The sequence below is a fragment of the Nestor notabilis genome, unplaced genomic scaffold (genome assembly GCF_000696875.1).
Source record: "Nestor notabilis isolate BGI_N333 unplaced genomic scaffold, ASM69687v1 scaffold427, whole genome shotgun sequence".
Classification (NCBI taxonomy): domain Eukaryota; kingdom Metazoa; phylum Chordata; class Aves; order Psittaciformes; family Psittacidae; genus Nestor; species Nestor notabilis.
Window position 1 is genome coordinate 46,976 of NW_009934875.1, and position 23,713 is coordinate 70,688.

At 44.2% G+C, this 23,713-nt stretch overlaps 1 protein-coding gene across 1 annotated transcript in view; it reads right to left on the reverse strand.

Annotated features, from left to right (window-relative positions):
• The window catches only part of SUFU (suppressor of fused homolog (Drosophila)), an 83,631-nt gene that overhangs the window by 30,602 nt on the left and 29,316 nt on the right, over positions 1 to 23,713 (reverse strand). The window contains exons 3-6 of the mRNA XM_010017539.1: positions 9,316 to 9,458; positions 6,739 to 6,824; positions 4,597 to 4,669; positions 164 to 317 (exon numbers count right to left, since the gene is read on the reverse strand). Of these exons, the coding sequence (XP_010015841.1) occupies positions 164 to 317; positions 4,597 to 4,669; positions 6,739 to 6,824; positions 9,316 to 9,458 (456 nt within the window). The remainder of the gene's footprint in view (positions 1 to 163; positions 318 to 4,596; positions 4,670 to 6,738; positions 6,825 to 9,315; positions 9,459 to 23,713) is intronic.

A 23,713-nucleotide genomic window follows, 5' to 3' on the forward strand; every position in this document is an offset into this window, starting at 1 on the left:
ACTACACAAAGATCTCTTTTCTATCTCCTGCCTTCCTCAAAGAGGCCACACCAAAATTCCTTTCACTCCCCTGTGATACACTGAGCCTTCCACAACAGTAGTATTTGTTATGAACCCCAAGATGCTGCATGACATGACAGTGACTCGGCCCAGGATCTCTCACCTTTCCCAGAGAGCCGCCGTGGCTGGGTCCCAATGCAAATGCTCCTGCTGTCTTCATCATCCTCTGGGGGCCGGCTGAGATCATCCCAGGCACATTTGGCACTCACTCCACTCAGGTTTGAGCCATCTGTCTCAATCCCTTTGTCCACTCTCTCCTGCTTGAAAAGATCCAAAACCCCAAGACGTTTTTGGGCATTGCTTGAACGCGAGCTGGAACCCACCCTGGCAGCAGCTTCTGCATGTCCCCCATTTGCGGTCTGTTTCCACTCTCTGTCCTCCATACTTTGATGTATCAGCTAACAGTGACTGCACATTGAGTGAAAGCAGGGAGCTGGTCTGAACTGGAACAAACCTTTTCCATAGCAGGTTAGTCTGAAGTCCTACTCCTTCCCCACTGCTTCACTACATGACCCTAGCAGGCATAAAGCAGGGAAAGAGAGAGGTGGAAATTGATGGTTTGGGGTATGCAGTGTTGCTTCTTTCAGTGTTAGCTCTGATTTACACCAACTCAAAGTACATTATACACTCCTCTACGAAGCACAGCTTGGCAGCCTACCTAGTGTATGACAGTGATAACAGACTTCTGAATAGACTTATTCTCTTTCCAAGATTACCAAGGAATGCCACAATGAAAAGAGCCCAAAGAGAGACTCATTATTCACAAGAGTTCATCACTGGCAAACCAGACAACCACCACTTTTCAATGTGCTGGAGCATTCAGCAAAGGACAAATGTGCAAGGAGACACAGGTCTGTTCACAATGTCAAAGTTCTTGCATAGCTTTATCAGCAAAACACACAAACTTCCTGCCTTGCAAGTTGGACTTTCCACGCATGCAACCACCATTTGGGCCTCATAAGGTGTCATACACCAACCATAAGCAGCTGGATGTTCCCAGACACCATGCATTTTCTCAAAGACATACTCATCTGTAGGCAGCAGGACTGCCCTAAGCTACAGGCGACACTTCCACAGGACACCTACCTGCTGGGGAACCTGGCATTAGTTTGAATTTCCACCTCTGCCCCACAAGGGGGTAATGTTGAGCCGAACAAACTCGGGGCTGAGCTACACCGAGGAAGGGCTGCTCTTAACTGCTGTCACCTCTTCCCAAACCCACATACGTTCAGTTTCTCCTTGCTCAGCTGTGCCCTAGAAAGAGCGTTGCCTGTTCTTGTGACCATTCAAGACAGGATTTGAGCAGCTCCAACACAAGCACAAGCGCTCAGGGTGTGGTTGCACAGCAGTGTAAGCTGATGTAATTCTAGTGGCTGCAGTCCCACCCTCCTCCATGTGCTCCTACCCCTTCCCTTGAGCCAACTGTTTTTGGATCACCTCCCTAATCTGGCTGTTTGGTCCACGCCTGTGGCTGGCGGCAGGACCAGAGCAGTCCTAACTTAGATTTAAGCATTCAAGAGGCTGCTTTCCTTCTGCCCCTCTCCCTCAAAGACTACTCCTCATTGGGATCTTCCTCTGGCGTCAAGGGAATCTGGCTTCTATGAAAATGTCATAGGAAAATCTGAGAAATAACAAATCTGCTGGGATTTTCTTTTGTTATATCCTAAACATAAATTAGTTGTTTTACCCAGAAATAGAAGTTGTGGAAAAAGAAATAAAAAATACATCCGATCCTACACATGCAAAACAATGTTCTGAGTGAGATTTCGCACATGGTTCCTTTGGGAGCCCTCCATAGTGCTCTGTGAGGACCCACATCAGCCTTGTCAGCATAGTTATTTTTTGTTCCAGTGATTGGAGAAGCATGGGAGGACCACCAAACTTGCCCTTTAGCAGAGAACAGAAGAACCCAAAGGGCCCTGAGGACTCCGTCAGTCCAATGTTGTTGGACGTGCTCCTCCATCCCCACAGCCAGGGCCCCCCAGTCACAATCACAGTTGGGGCCCCCGGACAGTGAACAGAGCCTTGGGGAGGGGCAAAGAGACTCATCATCTGCATCTCAGCTGGTTTGCAGAGCACTTCCTCAGGGGAAGAACTACAGTTCTGCTGGCATCCCCTGGAGATCAAGGGGGGCTGATGGAAACGATCTGGCCTAAGGTGGCCAAATTTGCATGCCTGTTTTACAACATTTGTAAGTACTGAAGTTGAAGCAGGGGGGAACCCCAAAAAACCTAACCAGTGCAGACTGTAGCTGGGGCAGTGCACAGCTTTAGCCCATCTTTAGCCAGCAAAGATTTGCTTGGACTGAGAAGCTGTTCTTCCTCCCTTGAAAGGGCAGTCCGAGCAGGAGCTTGGAGTAGCCCAGGGCAAAGGAGGTTCAGCTTTTTCTTTCCTCAAAGAAAGGATGTTTCTGTCCCATTTTCCTCTCAGCATGTGGGAGGGATGCTCTGAGGCTCTTATAAGTCATTGATCCCTTTCTACATGAGCCAGAGCACTGCAGTGTGACCCGCAGAGCAGTAACCACAACTCAGGAAATTCAAATCAGCTTTATTCTCTTCTGAGATATCTGCTAAAACAGAAGCGAAGCACTGAGAATCAGTGCAGCACTGCAGACCAACAAGGATTGCTTGACAGTGCTGCCAGGGAAATCTGAATGGCCTACAGGGAAGCCTGGCTGACCAGAAAACAGCCAGCGTTGCCACAGCGTTAATTGCCGACATCCTGGGATGACATCTTAGTTGGGATCCATTCTCGGCAACTCCGAACAGAAAGTACAGCTGCTGCTGCCAGGGCTGGGTTTAGGCCTCAACCAATTCCCACAGAGACAATGCAGCCTCAAAACAAGCTCTGCCCGCTTCCCAGGCAGGCACCATGCCTGCCCACTCCCAGGAAAGTTCTCCGTTTTCGCTGCTGGCTCCCTCCCTCCTCTCCACCTATCTTCCAGTGCTGCCTTTCAGCTCTCACACACCCTGTACCACCACCAAGAAAATGCCAAGCGAGTAGCACTTTATCCTTTCCCCACTAATTAGAGCAGGAGGCACATGACATGGCTGAACCCAGTCCAGCTCCCTGCACTCAGCAAAGGCTCTTTGTGGGACTCGGCACCGCAGGAGCGGGTTTCCCCCTGTGAATTCCTAGGGGCTGCAGCAGCAAAGCAGGAAGGAGGGTCATGCACACATCTGTGCACACATACTACTGCAAGGGCAAGAGAGAACAGAAACAGGAATGTCTTCGATGTGAGGAAGTCCGGAAAGACCACAGACATAGCAGCTTTCAGAGGCAGGACACACTGATGAGGCAGAGGTGCTCTATTTGCCTTAACTTGCCTTGGCTGACTCAAATTCCAGTAAGCTGAGCTACTTTTCATTTACAGTAAATTGAAGAAAACCCTGTTATCATTAGGAATCACCAGTGTGCAGAGAACACAAACACCTCCAGGAGGAAAGAGGGCAACATTTTGAAGAGCCTAAAAATTTTATAGGACTTGCAGTGGTATTAGTATCCACATCATGGGACACTTGTGGAACGTTTTTTTGTGTGTGTGTCTCAGACTGGGGTTATTTTAGATGAACAAATCCTTAAAAACAGTAGAAGTAGAATTTGGTTTTGTTCATAAGCTTTCAAAATAAGAGATGGTGTGAGGCAACTGAGGGTAATCAGATGCAGACATGGAGACCATAAGCAAATGCAATAGTTTGTACAAAACGTGCATATATGCACGTGTCCTACCAGGCTAAGCCATAAGTTCTCTGTTAAAGGCAAATACACAATGATTCACTGAAACAGGGTCAGCAACACACAGGAATTGCCTGGGAGACATGTACCCCAGTACCACAACTCTGCTGATGGGATGCAGGACTAAACGCACAGATCAGCAGTAGTCCATGGGACTGTAACCGCTCCATAGAGGTTCTATTCTGATCTTTAAACTTTAGAAATTAACTTGAACTCTGAAGAAGAAGGTTTGATACATCTTCCTGCATGGATTATTAATAACTGCATGAGATACTTTTGGCTTCCTATTATTTCTCAGACCACACTAACTGCTTGGCCTGAAGTGACATCCTACAGGAATGAGCTACACTCGCACGTTTGCTGTGAAAAAATACTACTTACTTGCTTTTGAGTTTTCTGCATGTTCCATCTCCTTATGCTTGCATATAAAACAAACGATGAATTTCCTAATAATCTCTAAATCTTGTATTGTTCTATGTTTTTTTATCTTCTTCTATTTTCCTCCTTTCTAAAACATGCAGCTCAAATCTTAACGATTTGTTTCAGCTATGAGATTCTGTTTTCCTGTCCCCCTTCTCTAACTTTCTTCCTAGAGCTGCCATCCACTTGGGACTGGATATGTGCAGTCCTGAACGACCTCTGAGAGGGCAAAGGGAGTCTCTAATACTTTTCCAGGACTATTGCAAACATTGAGAAGATGAAAGCACCTTTACAGAAAATAATAGAACGGTTTATACCATTAAACCAATTCTCCCTCTGGCTACTACAAAAGACATGACATTTTATAAACTAAAGACATACTTGTAGATGTGGGTCAATCTCAAATATTGTCTCTCCTCTTCGCATATCTGTTATCAACCAGGGGCCTCCAGCTCTACAAAGAAAGAAAGGAAGTTAATAAACCAAACAGGCGCTTTAGCTCGCATTCCCCAAAAGAGCCCTCAGAGTGGACCTTTAGTGGAAGGAAGCACAAGATAGAATTTAAAAGAAGCCTAGAAGTCCCTCTATGTTGTGCATACATCCCACACATGCATTTGTCCTTTACATTTCCCAAATACATAATGAAAGCCCTCCATGACCTAGCTATTACCTGCCTAGTGTCTGGCAACACCAAGTCTTGCAAAGCCATCAGGATTCACACAGGCTATCCCATGTCTCCTGTGTGGACCCATTTACTCATACAAGACTGAGCTGGGTTTTAATCTTACAGGTAACTGAACTGGTACTGGAAGTCCAATGTAGCCTGGGTCTAAGAAAGATGGGCAAAGCATACGGTCAAGGTTTATAACTCTGCTCCATACCTAATGATGCAGCAGGGTCCCAATGGGACTGCACTTTTTGCTGGGATCAGCAGTCACATTCAGTACCATAAAAAGCTTATTGCTCTGATAAATATCCTCACAATAGGCATTTTACCTAGTTGGTAGTCAGTGGCCGAGTACTCAGATGGTTCAGAGAAAGCTTTGTTTTCATTAGCAATAAAAGTCAGAAGGGTCAAGATGTTTCCCAACAAAGGTGATAGAAAACATATTACTGTGAAGATGAACTACTCAAACTTTTCTTTGGGTCACCATGCAGGCAGACTGCAGAGGTCAGCCTTAGATGGTGCTTTTCATTTGAAATAAAAACTGAAGTCTTTTGGAATTGCCATAAAAATTTTAATTATTTTCATGAGACACTTTATCATTGCAGTCAAAAGCCCCCTCCTCTGTCCTTGTCTGTGTTACAGTCTCCTAAAGCACTTGGAGTGGGAACAATAAAAGTTAGTATTTTCTAGTTTTTCAGATGCATTGATAGCCACTCTATTTTCACACCACTTTGGAAGCTGTGAACTATTAACTGCAGAGGTGTGACCTGCTTCAGTTCCTTACTGGGATGCAAGTGACTTTTACCCTAACTCCACATCAGTGGCCTAGTAGTTTGTATGCACTAGGCCTAGTAGACCTAGTGCATGACCTAGTACAATCACGCATATTTGGGTCTCATTTTATTCTTGGAAAGGTGCTTGTACCACACCACATACTGCAGCCAAAGGAGCTGCAAGCTTCTTATTGTCTTGGGGTCCCAGAAATAAAGGTTGCAGCTGGACAAATTCACTCTACTCAATATAGTAGATAGTAGTGCCTAGAAAGGAAAGGTTCAAGTTTAAGAAGTCCAGCAGCAAAGGCTGTTCCAAATAATCAAAGGCCATTGTGACTAGAGAGTATACTATTATGCCCAGGAACACATATTCAGAACTATTTTGTTTTAAATAAAAAAGTAATCTTTTGAGCTACAATCACATAGCAATAACTTCCACTAAATATTAAATAATATGTAATATTAAATAATAGTAATAAATATTAAATAAACAGAACACTTGAAAGCCCAAAAAGTTTAGCTGCAACCAGGCAGCAAATAAAGCATCAACATATCATTTAGCATTTAAAAGTGATCTCCTTCTTAACCCAGTGACATCTTTGTTTTGCCATGGGAGAAATAACAATGAACTTCACTTGCATTAACGCTCTCCTGTTCCAAACTGGCTCACCACGAGTGGGGCCAGTTTGAGAGTGACTTTCTCACTTTCAGTCCCCATGCTTTACTAGGCATTGTAAGTCAGACCTTCTCCTTCCTTTCTTTTGAACTACACAGAGAGGTCACCAGTAAGTTATACCAGCTGTATCAGGAAAAGCCAATGGGAAAATACTGCAGGCATAAGAGGAAAGAAATTAAGCTTTCAAGACCTCATTCTGTTTCACCATGAACATGTGGACTTCTACATGCATTAATCTGTCATCTACGTGTCTGTGCGTGAGAACAGATTTGCAATGAATTCCCGTCTCTTGCTACAGCACAGGATTAAGTAAGTTCCATCAAAAAGTTAAAGATCGTTAATAAAAATAAACAACCGAGTAGTTCTCTATGGGAATGCTCCCCTATATGGACTATATGAGCACTTACACTGGGACAGTCCGAAGCAGTTCCAAGATCCCTTGCCCATTCCACTGCTGAGCTGCATGCAGTTCCTCAGTGCAAACCCCAACAATCTGGAATAAATGAAAAGAGAGATACTAAACTGGATGGGAACTGGGCAAGAACAGTAGAGAAAATGTACCACATGGTACTGGATCAAACAGTGCAGGTACAGAGGAGAAGCACCATTTCTTTAAACTAGGTGAGCAAGGACAAACTGAACCTGAGACAACAGAGGGATTCTACAATTCCTTATGCCCTCTCACTACACTTATCATGGGAAGTACCTTGGTCATGTAAAATTTAATCTTGCACAGTGTGTGTGAACTTAACTATGGGGAGAGCCTGGTGACAAATCAGGGTTTACTGAAGATCCACTAATCTGTTCTCACTTTTCAATCTAGTCCACACAAGACAGGACAGGTTAGGGTCTGAGCACGTGCAAAACACTGCTCTGTCAGCCAAGTGCTAGGGGCAAGTGCAATACTGCACCAGCAATTTCAGTTAGGCAAGGGACTCACTGGCACAAGGGAGTGCTTCAGTGCTCATAAATCCTTGACCAACTCAGTTTGCTGACTGGTTACATCTTACCCAGCACCCTAAAGTAAAGCTGCTTACACATCACATAATCCACTCATCACTGCAAGCAATTGCAGACTTCTGCCTTCCTGTATAAGGCAGGATGTGTTTGCTTTTCAGCATAGGAGCTGCCACACTGAGCAATACCAGATGTCTCTCTCGCAGCAGCTGAGATCAGCCGCTCCAGATGAAGGGGTGAACCACCCTTCAGCTGATAGAGGAAGGCAGTTTCTTCCTGATCCATCATCTGCTGGCCTGTGGCTTTGAGCATAATGATTTACCCTTTGGAATGTAAAGTTATTTTAACCATGGCCTCCTATTTTCTTCCTCAATACTTTAAGTATTTTCCAATGACACTGAATTTTTGGCCAAAATCTGTTGAACTGATGTGTTGTCAGAAAAGAGGAAAACTGAAAATTAACCTCTGAAAAGCAGCAAGCAGAAGTGCATGATGTGCCTTTGCCACAAGCATGAATCTGCACTGATAGAGATCTGTGTGGAAAACCATCAAAGTCAGCACGTAGCCAGCTCTGCACACCCTACTTCCCCTGCCCCTTGCAGACCTCACTTTCTCAGGACCCAGCCCTTGGAGACGCACTTCATCCCCACCCATCTCCCAGGCTTCCTCCATGAACAGCCTGAATCACCCTTGCTTCAGGACACCCCTCCCTGGGCCTTCACTCACTAATTACACACAAACAGCAAGACTCTAAACAGGAAATTAATTTGTGTTCATTCTTTTCTTTTTGCAATAGTTTATCCTCATGGGTCAAAATAAATCCATAACAACAAGCATCAAACAAAGGGGAAAACCAAGTCAGCCATATGTGCTGTGGAAGACGAGAGGCCGATAGCCTTGGGATGCAACAAGTTGACTGTCCTTTGATCCAGCACAGCTGGGCACTAAAGAAGAGATGTGGACTCATGCAGCACTAACTGCGGAGTCAGCCAGGAATCACTCTGCTTATCTTGGCACTGTCTCTCCTTCCAGGTCGACAACTCACCTTTCACTGATTAAACTCACACCCATCTCCTTTTTCTTGATAAAACACAGACTTTTGGGCACCTCAGAAAATTCAGGAAGGCCTTTGCGATTGGCACAGCAGTTGCCTTGTGCTTCCACTTACACGTTGCAACTACAGCCAAGGACAAATGGGGGCAACTTGAAGCTTAAATTGTAAAATACAGACACTTGCATTTTCCCACAGGATGGAAGCTTATCCGCAGAGCAGGAAGAAATAAGCAGTTGGCATAAACTAAGGTTATTAACTCCAATATGCAATTTAAAAATATCTAAAGCAGCCCATATCTAAGAGACACCACTGAGAAGGAGGACTCTGGGAAAGCAAGCAAACCTGTTTGGCCAAGGAAGCTCCCCTCACTGAACAGTCAGGTTAAATTGCAAGGGATTTTTTAAATGTTTCTTTTGCAAAGCAAACGTGAACCTTTCTTAAACAGTAGATCAATGGAGGAAAGCTCACTCAGCCTCCAAAGAGTATTTGTGTCAACACTGGAAGCTACATTTCTGCCATTTAATAATGCTAAAGCAACTCTGAGTTCTGCTCCAAACTCTTCTTTTCCTGGAACTCAAACCAGTGGATCACTTACCATAGAATTAATTTGAATGTAGCTCTACGCTACCTTTTATAGGTGTTTCTCTCAGCTTTTTTCCCTAGGTTCATGTTTCGAATTTCAGAGCAGTAATGTAATATTCAACTCCAGGTCTGTTGCAGGGTGTAAAACTTCTCTTCATCAGATAGACCTCAATCTTGAAAGCTGAGCATGCCATTGCTCAATCCTGGTAAAATGCTTACTGAATACTCCCAGAATAACAACTCAAAGATCAAATCCATGGTAATCAAATAAGGAAGAAAGGTGGAAGACAGGATAATAATCATCTGACTTATCAAAGCTAAATGAAATGTAATGTTAGTTGCATTCCACACCAGGGAGGTGGCAGTCAGAGCCACTAGTGCTAGGTCATACCTGTAGGAAAGTAACAACCCCAAAAGGAGTCTGCACTGGCTGCATCTGAGGGTCTTCTGTCAGCAACATATGCTGGATTCTGGATTCACTGTTGTCCAAAGGGCTGTGCCACGATACATGGTCACCGCTGCAGAAGGTGTTTTCTGGAAGAAAGAGAAGCAGGAAATATTTAGTCTGTAAAGTTTGCTAGAATATTCCTTCTCTTAGCATCTGCTCCTGACCGCTGTCAGGCCGGGACCTCTGGTCTGGATCAGGACCGTCACTGGTGGCTACTCACAGTGACTGCCTCCACCCAGCTCTACTGAGTTTCTGTGTCAGCTGAAGTACCTGAAGCAGCAAAAGAATCTCACTGAGCAATATGAATTCAACCACTAACTCTAAAATTACCCACTCTTGAGTCCTGTGGCAAAAAATGGTGTCCTGCTTTCATATTAATCCCAAAACCAACAACTAAAATTAGCTTTTCTCTCACTTACTATTAGTATCCTTTTTGAGAGGGTGCAGAGTCAGCAAGCCATGCTAGATACCTATGGGACATCAATTCATACTTAATTTGCAGCTCTGATTTGCCACAGAGGAAAGATGCTGAAATATGACTTAAACACAAAACATTCTGCTATATCTAATAAAAATCCACAATCTGCTGCCCAACTTGTGATGGTCTAAGTCAAAGCCACTTTCTCTCCCAATTGTCTGGTGGCTCTGGTGCAGAATTATAATTAGTATGTTCCTTCTTTCCCAAACAATGGGAAAACCATTAGGCTATAAATTTCCCTCTGCATCAGAATAAAGAGCATCAAAATAAAGAGACAGAAATTATCCTTCCTTCTCCACGACTGTAAGCATTCCTTTCTTTTCCTTCTCTCCTACTTAGAAAGACAAAGCCCCAGATAATCCCATGTTCCACAGCTGGTGCATGCCAGAAAACCCACCAGAACCCATCTGTATGTTGCTGCCCCATCACAGGAAAGGCTAATACTTGCTTTCTGAATAAGCCAGAAGTAAAACAACCAACTATGACCATTTTCACACTGATTATACCATGGTCCTCTTGCACACGGTTCTTAGAGCATGTGTGAGATAATGCTGCCTTAGCCAACTGCCTTGTCCTCAAGGTCTGGTGCTTGTCTCACTCCAGGTAGAACACATACAAGTAAACAGCCTGGAATATACATTCTGCTCTCTGACAGAGGTGTAGTGCTCCAGGGATGAACCAAGTACTGCCTGCCACCCAATTCAGTGGAGTGCTGCTACAAGCAGATGTGGTCCTGGATCTTCACCTAACTTTCCCACATCACCTTCCAAATACATGTCAATAGGAATTCTCTTAACTATAGGGCATATTGAAAATCCTTGAATATGACAGCTTCTGCAGTGACAAGAGAGAAACAGCATTTACCAGTAATTGCAGCTTTGTCAATTAAAAAACTGACACTGAGGAATTGAGCCCTTGTACACCACTCACTGTGCATCCACACCACCACGACTGTGTGCATGTACTCTTGGCCAGCAGCAAGTGCAGGATGCTTCAAGACAGCCATCAGCAGCTGGCAGATAAACCAATGAGAGTTATCGCGCAGTTGCTATGGTTAAAAATACTTACAGTCCAAGTGATGAGCTAACTCATGCTCACCCGTTCACGGGTTTAACCCAGGGCGTCCCGGGCAACTCGTAGTTTCTCCACCAGGTGTCCCCATTGGTGTGTATTTGAACGTTTATTATACATGCGGGTTTCACATGAATGTCTTGGACAGCTTTTTTGGTTGAAAATTAAAATAAACTCCAAATACCATAAGGAACTTGGCCCGAAAATCGAGGCATGTAACAGAAGTGTTGTGATAAGTAAGGGAATGTTTTCCTTAGTTAAAATTAGGAAAGAAAGAAAACATAGCGAATGCAAGCTGTTTGAAAGAGTTTATCCTGATGTACACCAAATACACGCTTTCAGCTCTGTGACTGAAAGGAGTGGCTCAAATATTACTTTGCTTTTAAAGTTGGGAAAATATAAGCAGACAGAAACGAAAAACGTAATTTATGGCGTTTCTTCTTAGTACCAAGATCGGATTAAAAAAATCAGTTAGAATGTTGCAAAGGATCTTGTGGTATTTTCCAGGTTAGCCAAAATGTGGCTGATTAGATTTTTTTTTTTTAAATGATAAAAGCCTCTCAGTCACAGTTCTCAGGAATGAAACAAAGCCACAAAGAGCTTATTCTTGGGCCCTGTCTTTATACCACAACATTTTGCCCATCAAATGCTCACACAATTCTATGCTGATCGATCGCTGTGTTTCACTGCTGGTGCTGCTTCTCCTGGGAAAGCCCAGCCTGTTTAGAGCAGGTTTTCAAATGCAAATGTCTCTGCTGGAAACCCACCTGTTTATGTCCATGTGAACACTGAACACTTAGAAAATCTCCCTCTGCCTTGCATGCACACGAACACCACAAAGTTCACACTGACTACTCAATTAAATCACACACAGAAATACTGCACATAACATGAAGCTGAATTAAAACCTGTAGGAGTGCAAGAAATTCAGAATTACAGCCTGAAACTCAGCTTTTCGCTTGGTGCATTGTAACCAACATGGAATGTAAGATACAAGGTCTTCTACAGAGACCACTGCAGCACTGAGTTTTAATTGCAGGACTTGTAGCCACAGAAACAAAGAAATTACAGAAAGAAAGGACTTGATAACCACTTTATCTTGCCTCATGTTGGAAGCGCAGATGAGAACCCTCTTTGCCCACCTTTTACACTCATGTTTTCAAAACAAGACAATTAAAGTCTTTCTAAGCATTTACGTTTTAAACAACGTTATAGCCAGAAAATCCTAAAGCTTTCATAATGATTCCTCCAAAGTAAATTTATAACTAAATTTGTGGCTTTGAATTTAATTTATATTGAAGTAGAACATAAAACATCCAGATAAATCCTCAAAGTCATCACAGCATGGGCAGATGTGAAAAGTCTCCTGTGGCTTTTGCACCTATCATTTGCAGTGTTGTTGATAACACACTTCTTACAACCTGCCTTTCATCCACAAACAGGTAAAATGCTCTAGTATTTCCTACATGTACATATGTATTTCCATAAACCCAAGAGATGAGTAGGCACAGGACACACTCAGGCACATGAGGAGCACAAACACCTTAAAAGAAGCAACACACTTCAGTCAGATATGCCTGAAGTCAGCTCCTTCTCTTCCCCATACGATGTGGATTAAGTAAAGAAGCTGCCTGCCATCTCCAAACTGACTTCTGAGGGCTATGTTTTGCACTGCTATGAACCAAGGATGGGACTAGGACCTTCAGAGATAACGATGCCAATATGCGTCTCTCAACAGCACTCAAGAGTTTTATAGCCACACCTCTCAGCACACATTTTGATGCCTACTGCAGATATCAAATGAGACACCTACACTCACAGCTGGAAGCTGCTTATACACAAAATGAAAATACACGTGAAAGTAAGTATTAATAAACACGTAAAAGAAATACAGTATGGAAACCCAAAAGATTACAGGAAGAAGTTTATGTCTGCGGAGCACTGACCTAGTCTGACACGACTCGTCGCTACAAGCATCTCAGAATAATTTGTAGTTTTAAGCCAAAACATAACCCCCCTTTCAGATAAGCACAGAACACTCCTTTACAAATTACCTCCATTTAGTAAAGCTGAAAGTTTAAAGCCTCAGCAACAAAAGCTGGTTCTGCAAGGATCATATCACAACACTGATGCTGTCCCAGCCATTGTAGATTTGGGAACTGCCTCTGCTTTATCCAAGGCAATTAACAGCAACTCTCAATCCAACACTTTTTACTCTTAAAAAGCTCTGGTATGACAACCCTTATGGCCTGCTGTAATGGTGTGTAGATAAGCACCTGTGGGAAAGTTTCTTACTCGCTTTGAGCAGGGATTGAACACACCAGATATTACAGAAGTCCTTTCGCACTGTATTTCTAAATGAGACAAAACGCATTTGTATCCAGAATCCAGGAAAAGGTGAGATGGCTTTCAGCAGTAGCTGTGAAAAATCATGGGCTTCTACTGGACAAGCACCTTCTCTACTACTACAAGAGGGCAACAATCAGCCTGGGAGCATCAAATGCCAGGACTTGGGGTGTCTTTTGCTATTGCAAAGACTTCTGCCTCTGAACTTCCGTGCTACCTGACTCCACAGCAAAGCCAACAAGAGATGTGACATGTCCAGGGAAATAATGGGAGAACTTTAATGTATTCTTGTATAAATAGTAAGCCTCAAAACAGTTGGTAAGTGCCCATGCTCAGGAATAAGCTTGGAGAAGACTTCTATGAACAGAGGAACTATGGGCACTCTCTTCTTTGCGGGCGTGCACACCGTGGACGGACTCCTCGTTGCCTGAGGAGGAAGATGCTCTCGACTAGAGCTTTAACTGCAGCTGTGGCACACACAGGAAGACCCTATCTAGGTTCACTTGTGTCTAAGTTTGAGGGGGACACATGTGCACTCTTCTCCACCGCAGAGGGCTCAGTTAGCATTTTTACTCATCTGCTTGTTTTTACAATCCTTTAAAAAACAAGTTTCTCCAAGAGCCCTACTACTCTATTCTGTTTGACACTGGCCAGCAGGTTCAAACATCATCTGGGTAGCACAGTCAGCTACCCTATGAATGGAACAGCCTTGTTCCCTTAGATGAACACAACAAAAACAACAGTCACCAGAAAAAGTTACCAGCACCTCACTGGGAAATTGTCAAATCCATAGGACAGATGGCAAGAAATTATCTAACCATCAACAAGAGGAATTAAATAGCAAAAGAACTGAAAGAAATACATTAAAAAAATTAAATCCAAATGATTTTAGCGTATGGATAAATCAGCAAAACCTCAGGAGTACACAAAGGCTCTGATTTACTGCATACAAGCTGATGCACAAGGGACTGCTGTTGAATACTTCTGCCCCACAGTAAACCAGAGGTGGTGACATGTTCCCTCCATGGAAGGAAGAGCTAAACTCCTGATGTGCCCTTCAGCAGTTACCACAGGAGTGCTGGATGTGCTGTAAATACACAGGCTGCTTATAGCAACCTCTTGGACACTTGCAACCTTCCTGCTTGGAAGGGGCACTAACAGGACCCATCCTCACAGATCTGACACTGGTTCTTGTTCTGCAAGTTTGTGTTTTAACAGAAACTAATGATTTTTCTTTTTCTTTCTGTTAGGGAATACTGATTTTATGAAATCAAACTGCTTCATAGGGATGTATTGATTCCATCAAAACTCTGCAAGGAAATCATTAAAACATTTCATTTCAAACTTACTACCTTGTTTCATAATTTATAATAGCAAATCTGAAGCTCCTCTCTAGCTCTACAAAAATGAGAAGTCTCTAAATTTTCCATAAACCAGCTCTTGTACCATTTTATTACATGAGAGAAGCATCTCTAAGACAGTTACACCAGGCCACTCTGTTAAGCTTCCCATATTTTGAAGTCTTTAAAATGTCATTATCCATTTTCTTTTACAGCCCACTTAAAACAGGTGAGGTTCTTTCATGCAGCAATGGTCATAATTCAGCTGTGCAATCTCTCCTAACTTTACTATCCAACTGCTCTATAATGAGAACTGGGGAAATAACTCAGAGGGAACCATCCCACTGTAGACTAGTAAATTTTCTTTGTGTAACACTGCTCATGTATTTCCTTGCAGTGCATTCCCATCCCCTTTAATTTGACTAAATATAGCTGATGCCTGAAGAAATAAAACCAAGCCATATTCTTGGCCTCAAGATGTGTTATACACAGTGTAATGTATGCAGTCTATGATCAAGAGGTATTACCTAGCTCTAGAGAGAAACACAGATTAATTCCCCCTGTATTTTCTTTTTTAACCTGCCAGTTTCACGTGGTATCCTGCAAGGAGTCCTTACTCCCTTGAATAGCCACAGGGTGTAAAATTGAAAAGGATAGCAGAGAAAAGTACTAAGAGCTAAACCAGCTCCATCCAAAAGGTGGCCCCAGGCTGAATCTGGATTAGGGAACATCTTCAGTGAGCTTGCTACCTGCATGCAGAGCAGATGGAAAATAGCTATTTGGGCATCTGGGAGTCAAATATCTTCTCTGGCATGTGCATAGGGGACTGTATGGAGGAAAACAAGGAGCTGATGCTGTTCCACCAGCAAGGAGACAGCAAGGGAACTGGAAGCACACCTCTTGCCCATGCATGGCCTGGCATTCACTCCCCAGCCTGAGTCTGGCTCCAGTTCAGACTGCACCACCCTGGTTCATCCAAAGGCCAAAAACTTCCACCTTCTGACATGGTCATGCCATGCTATGCTTTAGACAGATTTTCAAATTAGAATGGATCTATAGCCTGACCATTCCTCTGTATGTCTTGTAAGACACCTCTTCCTTCAAAATGCCAGCTAAAGTCTGCAACAGAAGGGTTAAACTGTTCTGACTTTTCAGCTGGATAAATCCATCTGGACAGTGTGTTACAGGTTATGACCTGATACTGCACAGAGTAGAAGAAGCCCTAAATAGATTATCTACTAAGTATGCTTGGTCTGGGGAAAACAACCACCCTACTGCACTCCTATCCTTCAAAAGCAAGTTTCTGTGTTCCTCTACTGTTTCTGCAGAAAGCCAGGCCTTCATTACATGGCCACTTTTTTCTGGGATATGCACAAGATGATGCTGAAAAACAATCCTGCTTGTTCCCCTGAGAAAGCAGCAGCCACCTGGATCACCCCGTTGAGCCAGTGATGTTGCTTAGCTAATGATAGTACAACACTTGGCATTTCTCTGCTAGCTTGCTCTAAGATAATATACCAAATAAATCTGCAACAGTGCGTGGCACCAGGGATGCTGGCACACCAACAAGATGACCACATCCCTCACAGGAGCCAGACCTATGTTATCTGCATCATTCAGTAGCTTGAAAATTTGCTGCTCTCAGGGGCACAAACCTGCATTTTTGTATTCTACTGTGAGATCTCAACTAAACTGCAGGCAGCGAGACACAGACGTCAGCCCGCATAACTCAGAGCAATTCTGTATTTGAGGGCAAAGCAAAGCAGGATTTCAGCTCCATGACTTATGGGTGCAGGAATGTTAAAAAGGCCCCCAGTGAGTTCCTGACCAGCATGACAGTGATACAGCCAGACGTTTAAATTGAATTCAGCTTGTCCGATACTTACAGCACTAATGTAATTTATTGCACCGCGATTACCCCATGCATGGTCTGTATAATTTATTATATAAATGTATTTTCTCCAACACACTTTTAATATTCAGGCTGGCTTTGTTAAAAATAAAAGGTAATCTGGCAATCTGTCACCAGTAAGATGTGATGCTGTTTTTCAGTACCATTTTGCAGACTGAACAGCCAGAATTAATTGAAACTAAGCACAGACGCAGAGTCCAACACTGACGTGTATCAGCTATGTTTTTCACTAGAGCTACTTAATGTATTTCTAACTAGCTCAATTACGGATACGAGCATGCAAAGACGTAGCTATAATAAACAGATATAAAAGCTAAAGCTGAAAATCGTGTCTAAAACCCTTAAAGTAATACTGTTACTGCAACTCATTATATAGATGCAAATTAAAAAAAACCAACCCAGTATAAAAAAGGCTTTATTCAGATTCATTTGCCAGCCACATTATCTAAGGATAATCAAATGAATGCTAAATTCAGTCCATCTGTTTAGTTTCCTAACCTACAAAGGACTGCACACATGGATTGGTAAAGGGGAGAAATGATTATGGTATCTTCTGTGGGACCTGCTGACAGATACTTTATAATTTCATTTTCAAGTCAAGCTGGATGTGTTTTAAGAATATAGAAGGAATTAGTAGAATCCAGCCATATTTGCTTGACGTTAAAAAAACACTTCTCCTCCCTGGTTTTAAGTTGTTTTGCTGCCCCTTATCTCCTGTCTGGGAAACAGGAGCTGCCCCAGCCCAGGCCCTCCAAAGAGGTGCAAATACACACGGTGCTGCTGCCTGCTGCACACATGCAGTATAGACAAGGTGCCTTAGGAAGAATTAAAGTGCTGGAGTACAATTAAACATTAGCTCCACTGCAGGGATTCAGATGAGGCTGTTAGAAACAAGAGGCCTAGGGCAAGAGGTTCTTTTAAAGTGTGGAAAACGCAAAATTATCAGCACTGTAAGGGCTGCTTGACCTCTGAGGTTTGAGGACAGTTTCAGATAGAAGTGTGATGCAGACTTTTAAAACTTGATCAGCAGGCTGAAAATACAAAGCTCCTAGGTGGAAGCCTGGAAAATTAATGAGCCTCTCAAAAGTCCCATCAACTCATGCAAGCATATATAAACTTATGTGATCATCCAAACTGCCTGGACTGAAAGCCTGGTGAAGGGCCTCCCATGCCTTCCCAGGGTACATAACCAGCAGGACAACACTAACTCCTCATTCCTCCGTGCGCTGCTCAGAGCCAGCACTCACCCCTACTGGCAGTGGGGTGGCGGAAAATGTGTCTCACTGCACTGCAGCTTCTGCTGACGGAGTTGCAAACTCTGCTTTTCTTACCACAGACTAGATCCCAGGCACACAGATGTCCTCTGTGATGCTACCAAGTGTAGTGTTTTAAGCTGGAAAACAAATGCTAAAATGCTATCATACAATAAAGAATTTGGTTCTGGGCCTCTTCTACCTCTTCTGTTTTCCAGGATGTTTCTTCCCATCCCTTACAGACCTGTGAGTCTGGCTGGCTCCTTCTCCATGCCCATCTCTAAGCACATATACAATTTCCATGACTGCAGACTCTGAGAATTTCTCATGCAGGCTCCCAGCAAGTGACTCCGGTGCCCAGGGCACGCTCCCTGCAAGCAGTGGGCCCCGTGTCCTCTCCCTGACTCCATACAGCCTGCTCTGCCAGCCATCTCCTCCTCCTCCATTTCCTCTCCTTCCCACAGCTTCATTCAGCTCCTCCAGCCTTCTGCAGCCCTTGCAGTCAGCAAAGGCAGGAGCTGGCACATCCATCATGCTTGGCATCCCCTCAGCATAAGCACCGCCTGGGGCAGGATGCATCTCCTGCTTTGCTTTTGCAACAACACGGTTCTCGCCTATCTACAGATTTATCTGCATGGTTCCCTCCCACAGGGAGGGAAGGCAAAGGAGCATCAGAGTACTTACCTGGTGTTGCTGAGTATGGGAGAGAAATAAAATGAATACAGATGCATGTTGCTCCTTCACAGCCCCACAACTACACCCCATCACTCAGACTCACTGCCCTTGGATGCTGCAGGGCTGGTCTGCTTTCACCTCCTCCAACAGGCAAGTGGAACAAACTCCTTCTTTACCCTCTCCATCACCCAGCCCAACAACAGTAAGGGAGCAAGAATGACACACTTGCCAAATCCTGAGCTCCAGGCCAAGCGAGAGACCCTTCCACCTCTGCCCAGCTGTGCTGCCACCAGCTTTCTGCATCCTTCACCTGAACAAGACATGTTTTACAGCTCCCCTTCAAAGGATGGTATTTATGTCTTCAACAGTTTCAGAAACTGAATAGCCTCAGGATGGGGTGGAGGCCCACAAGCAGGAAAGGATGTTGTACAGCAGGATCCCTGTCAGATAAGGACTCAGCTCAAAATAGATATTTAATGACAGTTTATTTACAGATTATGTGGTCCCACGTGGCTAATTTGAAGAGATTCTTGCCTTTCATTAAAAAACCCTATGCTGTGTTCCGGCACATGAAAGCCAGAACGTTTTATGGTTACCTGAACGCCTCCCAGCCAGATGCAACTAGAACAAAGGCTTATACCCACAGCATTTAGCAACTTTTGTGTGTCTTCAGTGAGAGAACTGCAGCAGGAGAGAAAAACAAAAACACTTCTTTCTGTTGGACCTCCTACATAATTGTGCATGTGCAAGCCACTGAGAATGATGGATGCTTAGATGGACGTGGGAGCACCATAAGATGGTACAGTCACTTCTGATCTTCCCCTAAATGCCTATGTATGATAAATTTATGTTGAAGAGCTTCCAAGGAGCTTGAAACAGAAGGGAAGGCAATACTCTCCTCTAAAGGACCCAAACAAGATGCAAGCAGCTTCTTTTAATAGCCTTCACAGCACAAATGTCTAATGGGAAAACTGCTAGACTGCACTAGGGTATCCCTTTTAGCAAAAAATCTTCAAGAAGGGGCAATAAATGCAAAATTGTCTGTGAGAAAAGACTTAGGGAGTTATCATGTTGTAACCTCTTCAGAAAAGAGTCCTAGTTACCTGGGCATTAGTTCTGGGGCTTAAAATGGACAGGAAGGGTAGGGGTCTTTGGGAGATCACTGTAGCCTTTTTCTCAGTGTTTGATTATTTTCTCTTAAATTTTCAGGAATGCAAAGCTTGCACAGGCCAAACTTTTGTTTTACTTTGGCAAAGCAGGAGGCCGAAGGGCAGGAAACAGAGGAACTTTGTATTCACACATACTTGTGTAAAATATTAGTTACGCATTGAGCTCTAACAGCCCATTACAGTAGGGCAAAAGCAACACAAAAACCTAGTCCAAGAGCTATACTTATGATTCAGATCCAAAATGGCCAGCTTGTTTATGGAGTACCTTTTGAAACGCCACCCCAAGTGTTCCAAGATAATTCCTTTAAGCTCATGATTTTAAACCAGAAAGCAGGAGAGTCCATTTTCCATAGGCTGTAGGCTGCCTGCAGCCTCTGAATATACTCTCCCAGTTTCTCTTCCCCACCAAGAACAAAACGCTTCCCCTGCTGTGCCCATTTGCTGCCTCCTGGCTGAGAAGGCTGCTGCTAATGATCTTTGCGTCTGAGGCTGTCAGAAGATGGTCTGTAATGAACTCTACATACTGCCATTCTCATAGGAAGAGTGGGTTAGTCAGCACAGTTTGAGCATCACTTGCTGCACAGATCTTCAATAAAAAGTATAAGAAGGTGGACATGTAACAGTGAACCCAACTTCCAGCTCAGTCCACTCTTCTTTGCAGTTTCATCTCACATGGGCTTGGCAGCTATCAAGGGAAAAAACAGTCCTTTTCACAAGGCTACTCAGTATGTGTAACCTTCAAACTCTCCTCTTTGCATCCCAAACAACTGCACACAGGCAGCAAGAGAGGATGCTCCTGCGACTACAGAACAATCCCTCTATGTTGCGGCTTTCAGCTCCTCGATAGGAGGAGGCAACAGTGCTCTGTGCAGAAGCTTTTAACTATTAAAGCGGCTGCTTCCGTTTCCCAGGAAAGGCCGGGTGGGACAAAGACCTCCTATATAACACGCCAAAGGACCTCACACCAGCAGGAGGGGGAGTTTTACGCCTTCCCTGAGCTGTTGCTTTTGTCTTGCATTCCTCCTTCAGTACAGGGGACAGAGCCTTTGTCCGAAGCTGGGCTGACCATGTGCAGCTTCTCCCCCACTTTCTTATCCCAGGCGTCAGAGATGCTCTTCTTAACAGAGACTGCTGGTCCCCAGCATGTTGGCTCCTCCTCACTCTCCTGCAGCAGGGAAGCTACAGGTATGATGGAGAAAAAGCTTCCTGCAGAGAGCTTGACTCCTCTCCACTTTGGGCAGAAAACATTAGCAAGATCAGTTCTGATCTTCAACTGCTGCCACTCAAGATAGACACTATGAGGGGCCAGCATCCAAGTGTCCTAGGGTGCAGGGCCTGTTGGCTGCTCTCCTACCACTTCGACTGCTGCAACAGCCTTGCACAGAGATGTATCACACAGCTTCCTCCAGGTCTCTGTGCACATTTCTTTCCTCCTTCTCTCAGTGGCAGCCCACAGGCTGTATAAAACCTAAAACAACTTGTGCATTTATAAATGCAACCACATCGGATTTACAAGTGTTGCTGCTCTGTCCATCCCTGACATCTGGGAGCAGCCTCAGGGCACACAGACTGATGCAAAGCACTGAGAAAAAAACAGATATCCCCCTCCTTTTTTCTTTCCTTTTTTTTAATAAACGAACTGAATGAACTGTACTGAACAGGCTGAAAAGCAACGAGCCAAGTTCAGTTCCCAGGCAGGAACAGGACATGAGTTGACAGAATTAAAAGGGACAACATCAGTTGAAATCCAGCCAACTCAAACTGGTCCTAAACCTACTCCATCTAAATTGCAGTAGCAGCTAAAAACAAGCCTTCTCTTTCAGGCAGTGCTGAGATCCCTCGCTTACTGCCTAGAAATACTATGCAATCAGTAAAGCAGTCTGGGGAAGACAGCTTTCCTTCTATTTCAACAAAGTCTTTTATAAGGAACAAAGACTTTCTGTGCCTCTGCTCCTGGCACAAAGTGTCTCCATGCCTTAGTGTCAACAGGTCCAAGACCTGTTGTCAGTTGAGAGCTAGAAGTCAGGGAGCCAGTAGTGGCTTCCACGGCAAGGCCAGGAAGTACCCAAGCCTGACCCATGAGTCCAGACAAACTGCAGAAGAGAAAAAAGGCCAAACTTCATGACATTAGATAGGTAGAGAAGTAAAGGCTTTAACTTATATTACATAGCTAACTCACTGACAATATAAGCCACAGACTTTTCACCCTCTAAATTGAAAGAGTACATGTGTCCTTGGAAGCTCCGGGGTTTCCAGTCACGCTTTCCTACTGCTGAACTGCAGACTGGGAGGAAGCCGTGTGCCCAGTCCATGTTCACACCACCAGTGCTGACAAAGCAGAAGTCAATGTCAGTGGTGCAGGTCCCCTCCTCTCAAGTTCCTGAGAAAGCATCCAGCACTTTTTAAACCTGGCCGAGGGTTGCAGTGGGTTTTCTATCACCACAGCAAAAGGAATTGTTTGGAGAAGAGATTCTTTGGTGTCACCAAACTTGTCACCAGTGCCAAGACCTGTCCTCTATCTCCTTTCCAAGTGAAAGGCTCCCTCCACTGAAGAGGCTGGCTGTTATAAACAGTCAATATTGCTACGCATATTTCTTACAGACCCCTGCTAGGGGTTAGTAAGACTATCTTCACATTAAAAGCAGGCGCTGGAAGTTTACAGTTTCTTTGAGGGGGAAAAGAAGAGCTATAATAATGCCTTTCAATGAGCTCTGCTGGACCAAACCCAGAACGATCACAGGAAAAAAAACCCAAAAGGATTAGAGAAAAAGTTTGATGCCAAAGACTAAACAACAAGAAAGCTTTTCAAAATTTGCCTGAGAGTAGCTATATCAGGAAACCAGATAGGTGTCTAGCTGCCCCATCCTTCAAGCATGCTCAAAGGAAAAACGCACAAAGCCGTACTGCAACACTGAGGTCTCTCCTTTGAGAGCTGATACACAGTTATGTTTGTGTAAGTTACAACTGCACGCACAGGCTGAGGCCAGTATGAGGCAAGCTGTCATCTCTGCTGCTGCAAAAGGAAAGGTTTCCTGCAACTGGCACTGCCTCGCGTGTCAGCTAATGGGCACGCACACAAAGTGAGCACAGCTGCTATAGCAGGACAAGCCTCATCTGGTGGGACATGCAACAGGCATCCAGCATTGGACAGGACAGGGTGATCAGATAATGCCACTAGACAAGTTTTGACTCCTGAGCATCCCAAGTAGTAACAAGACAACACTAAGACTAAACTCAGTCCCAGCTTCAATGTCTTCTCTGTGCAACCATGGGGCAGTATTTCAAGAAAAGATGCATTTATGTGCCTACAGAAATGTCTCCTCTTAGAGTCATTTTTTCTGCAGACAAAAACATTTTCCATGAGGTCTTTTCAGTGTTGTCTGTCTGACTGACAGCTTTGCAGACAGATGCTTCTCTCTGGATTGCTAGCAGTGCTGCATAAGCTTTGTTTGTGATCTACAAGGTAGAATAAAAAGGGCCAGGTCCATCTGCAACCTGCTCTTTGCTGCACCACCTATCAGGACAATTTACAAGAGTTGCATTTGGCAATTCCCTCCCCAGCAACGTAAAAGCCTCCAGCCAGCTACGAGGAAAGCCAACAACAGGTTAGAGACAAGCACAAACTCAATAGCTGCCTGTCATGCCTGGCACGTCAGCCAACCACTCCGAACACAAGCAACCAGTTTGTTTTATCAGCCAGCACATCGTTTGGTACCAGCCACAGCACGTACATCCCAGCTGGAATCTAGGGGATATGACAAGGCTGGCTTAGGAGATGGGGGGAGGGATGGGAAATACTGGGAAGTGAGCTCATAGGCAGCAGTGTGGGGAGAAGTGGATTTATTGCTACAGTGTGGGATGTAGAGGAGCTAGCATAAAAAGACGTAAAGGACCACGCTTGATCTATGCTGCTGCTCACAGAATAGCTTGTTTTATGGCAAACATCTAAGGGGAATTAGGCTAAAACCCAACCAATTTCTCATGGACCACTGAATAACTATCAGATGATGAGAGCTTTTGGCCATGACGAACTTGGGTTAAATTGGAACCAGTGACTTAATGTTTCCATACCCCTTTGCAGGATAAAGGCACGCAGC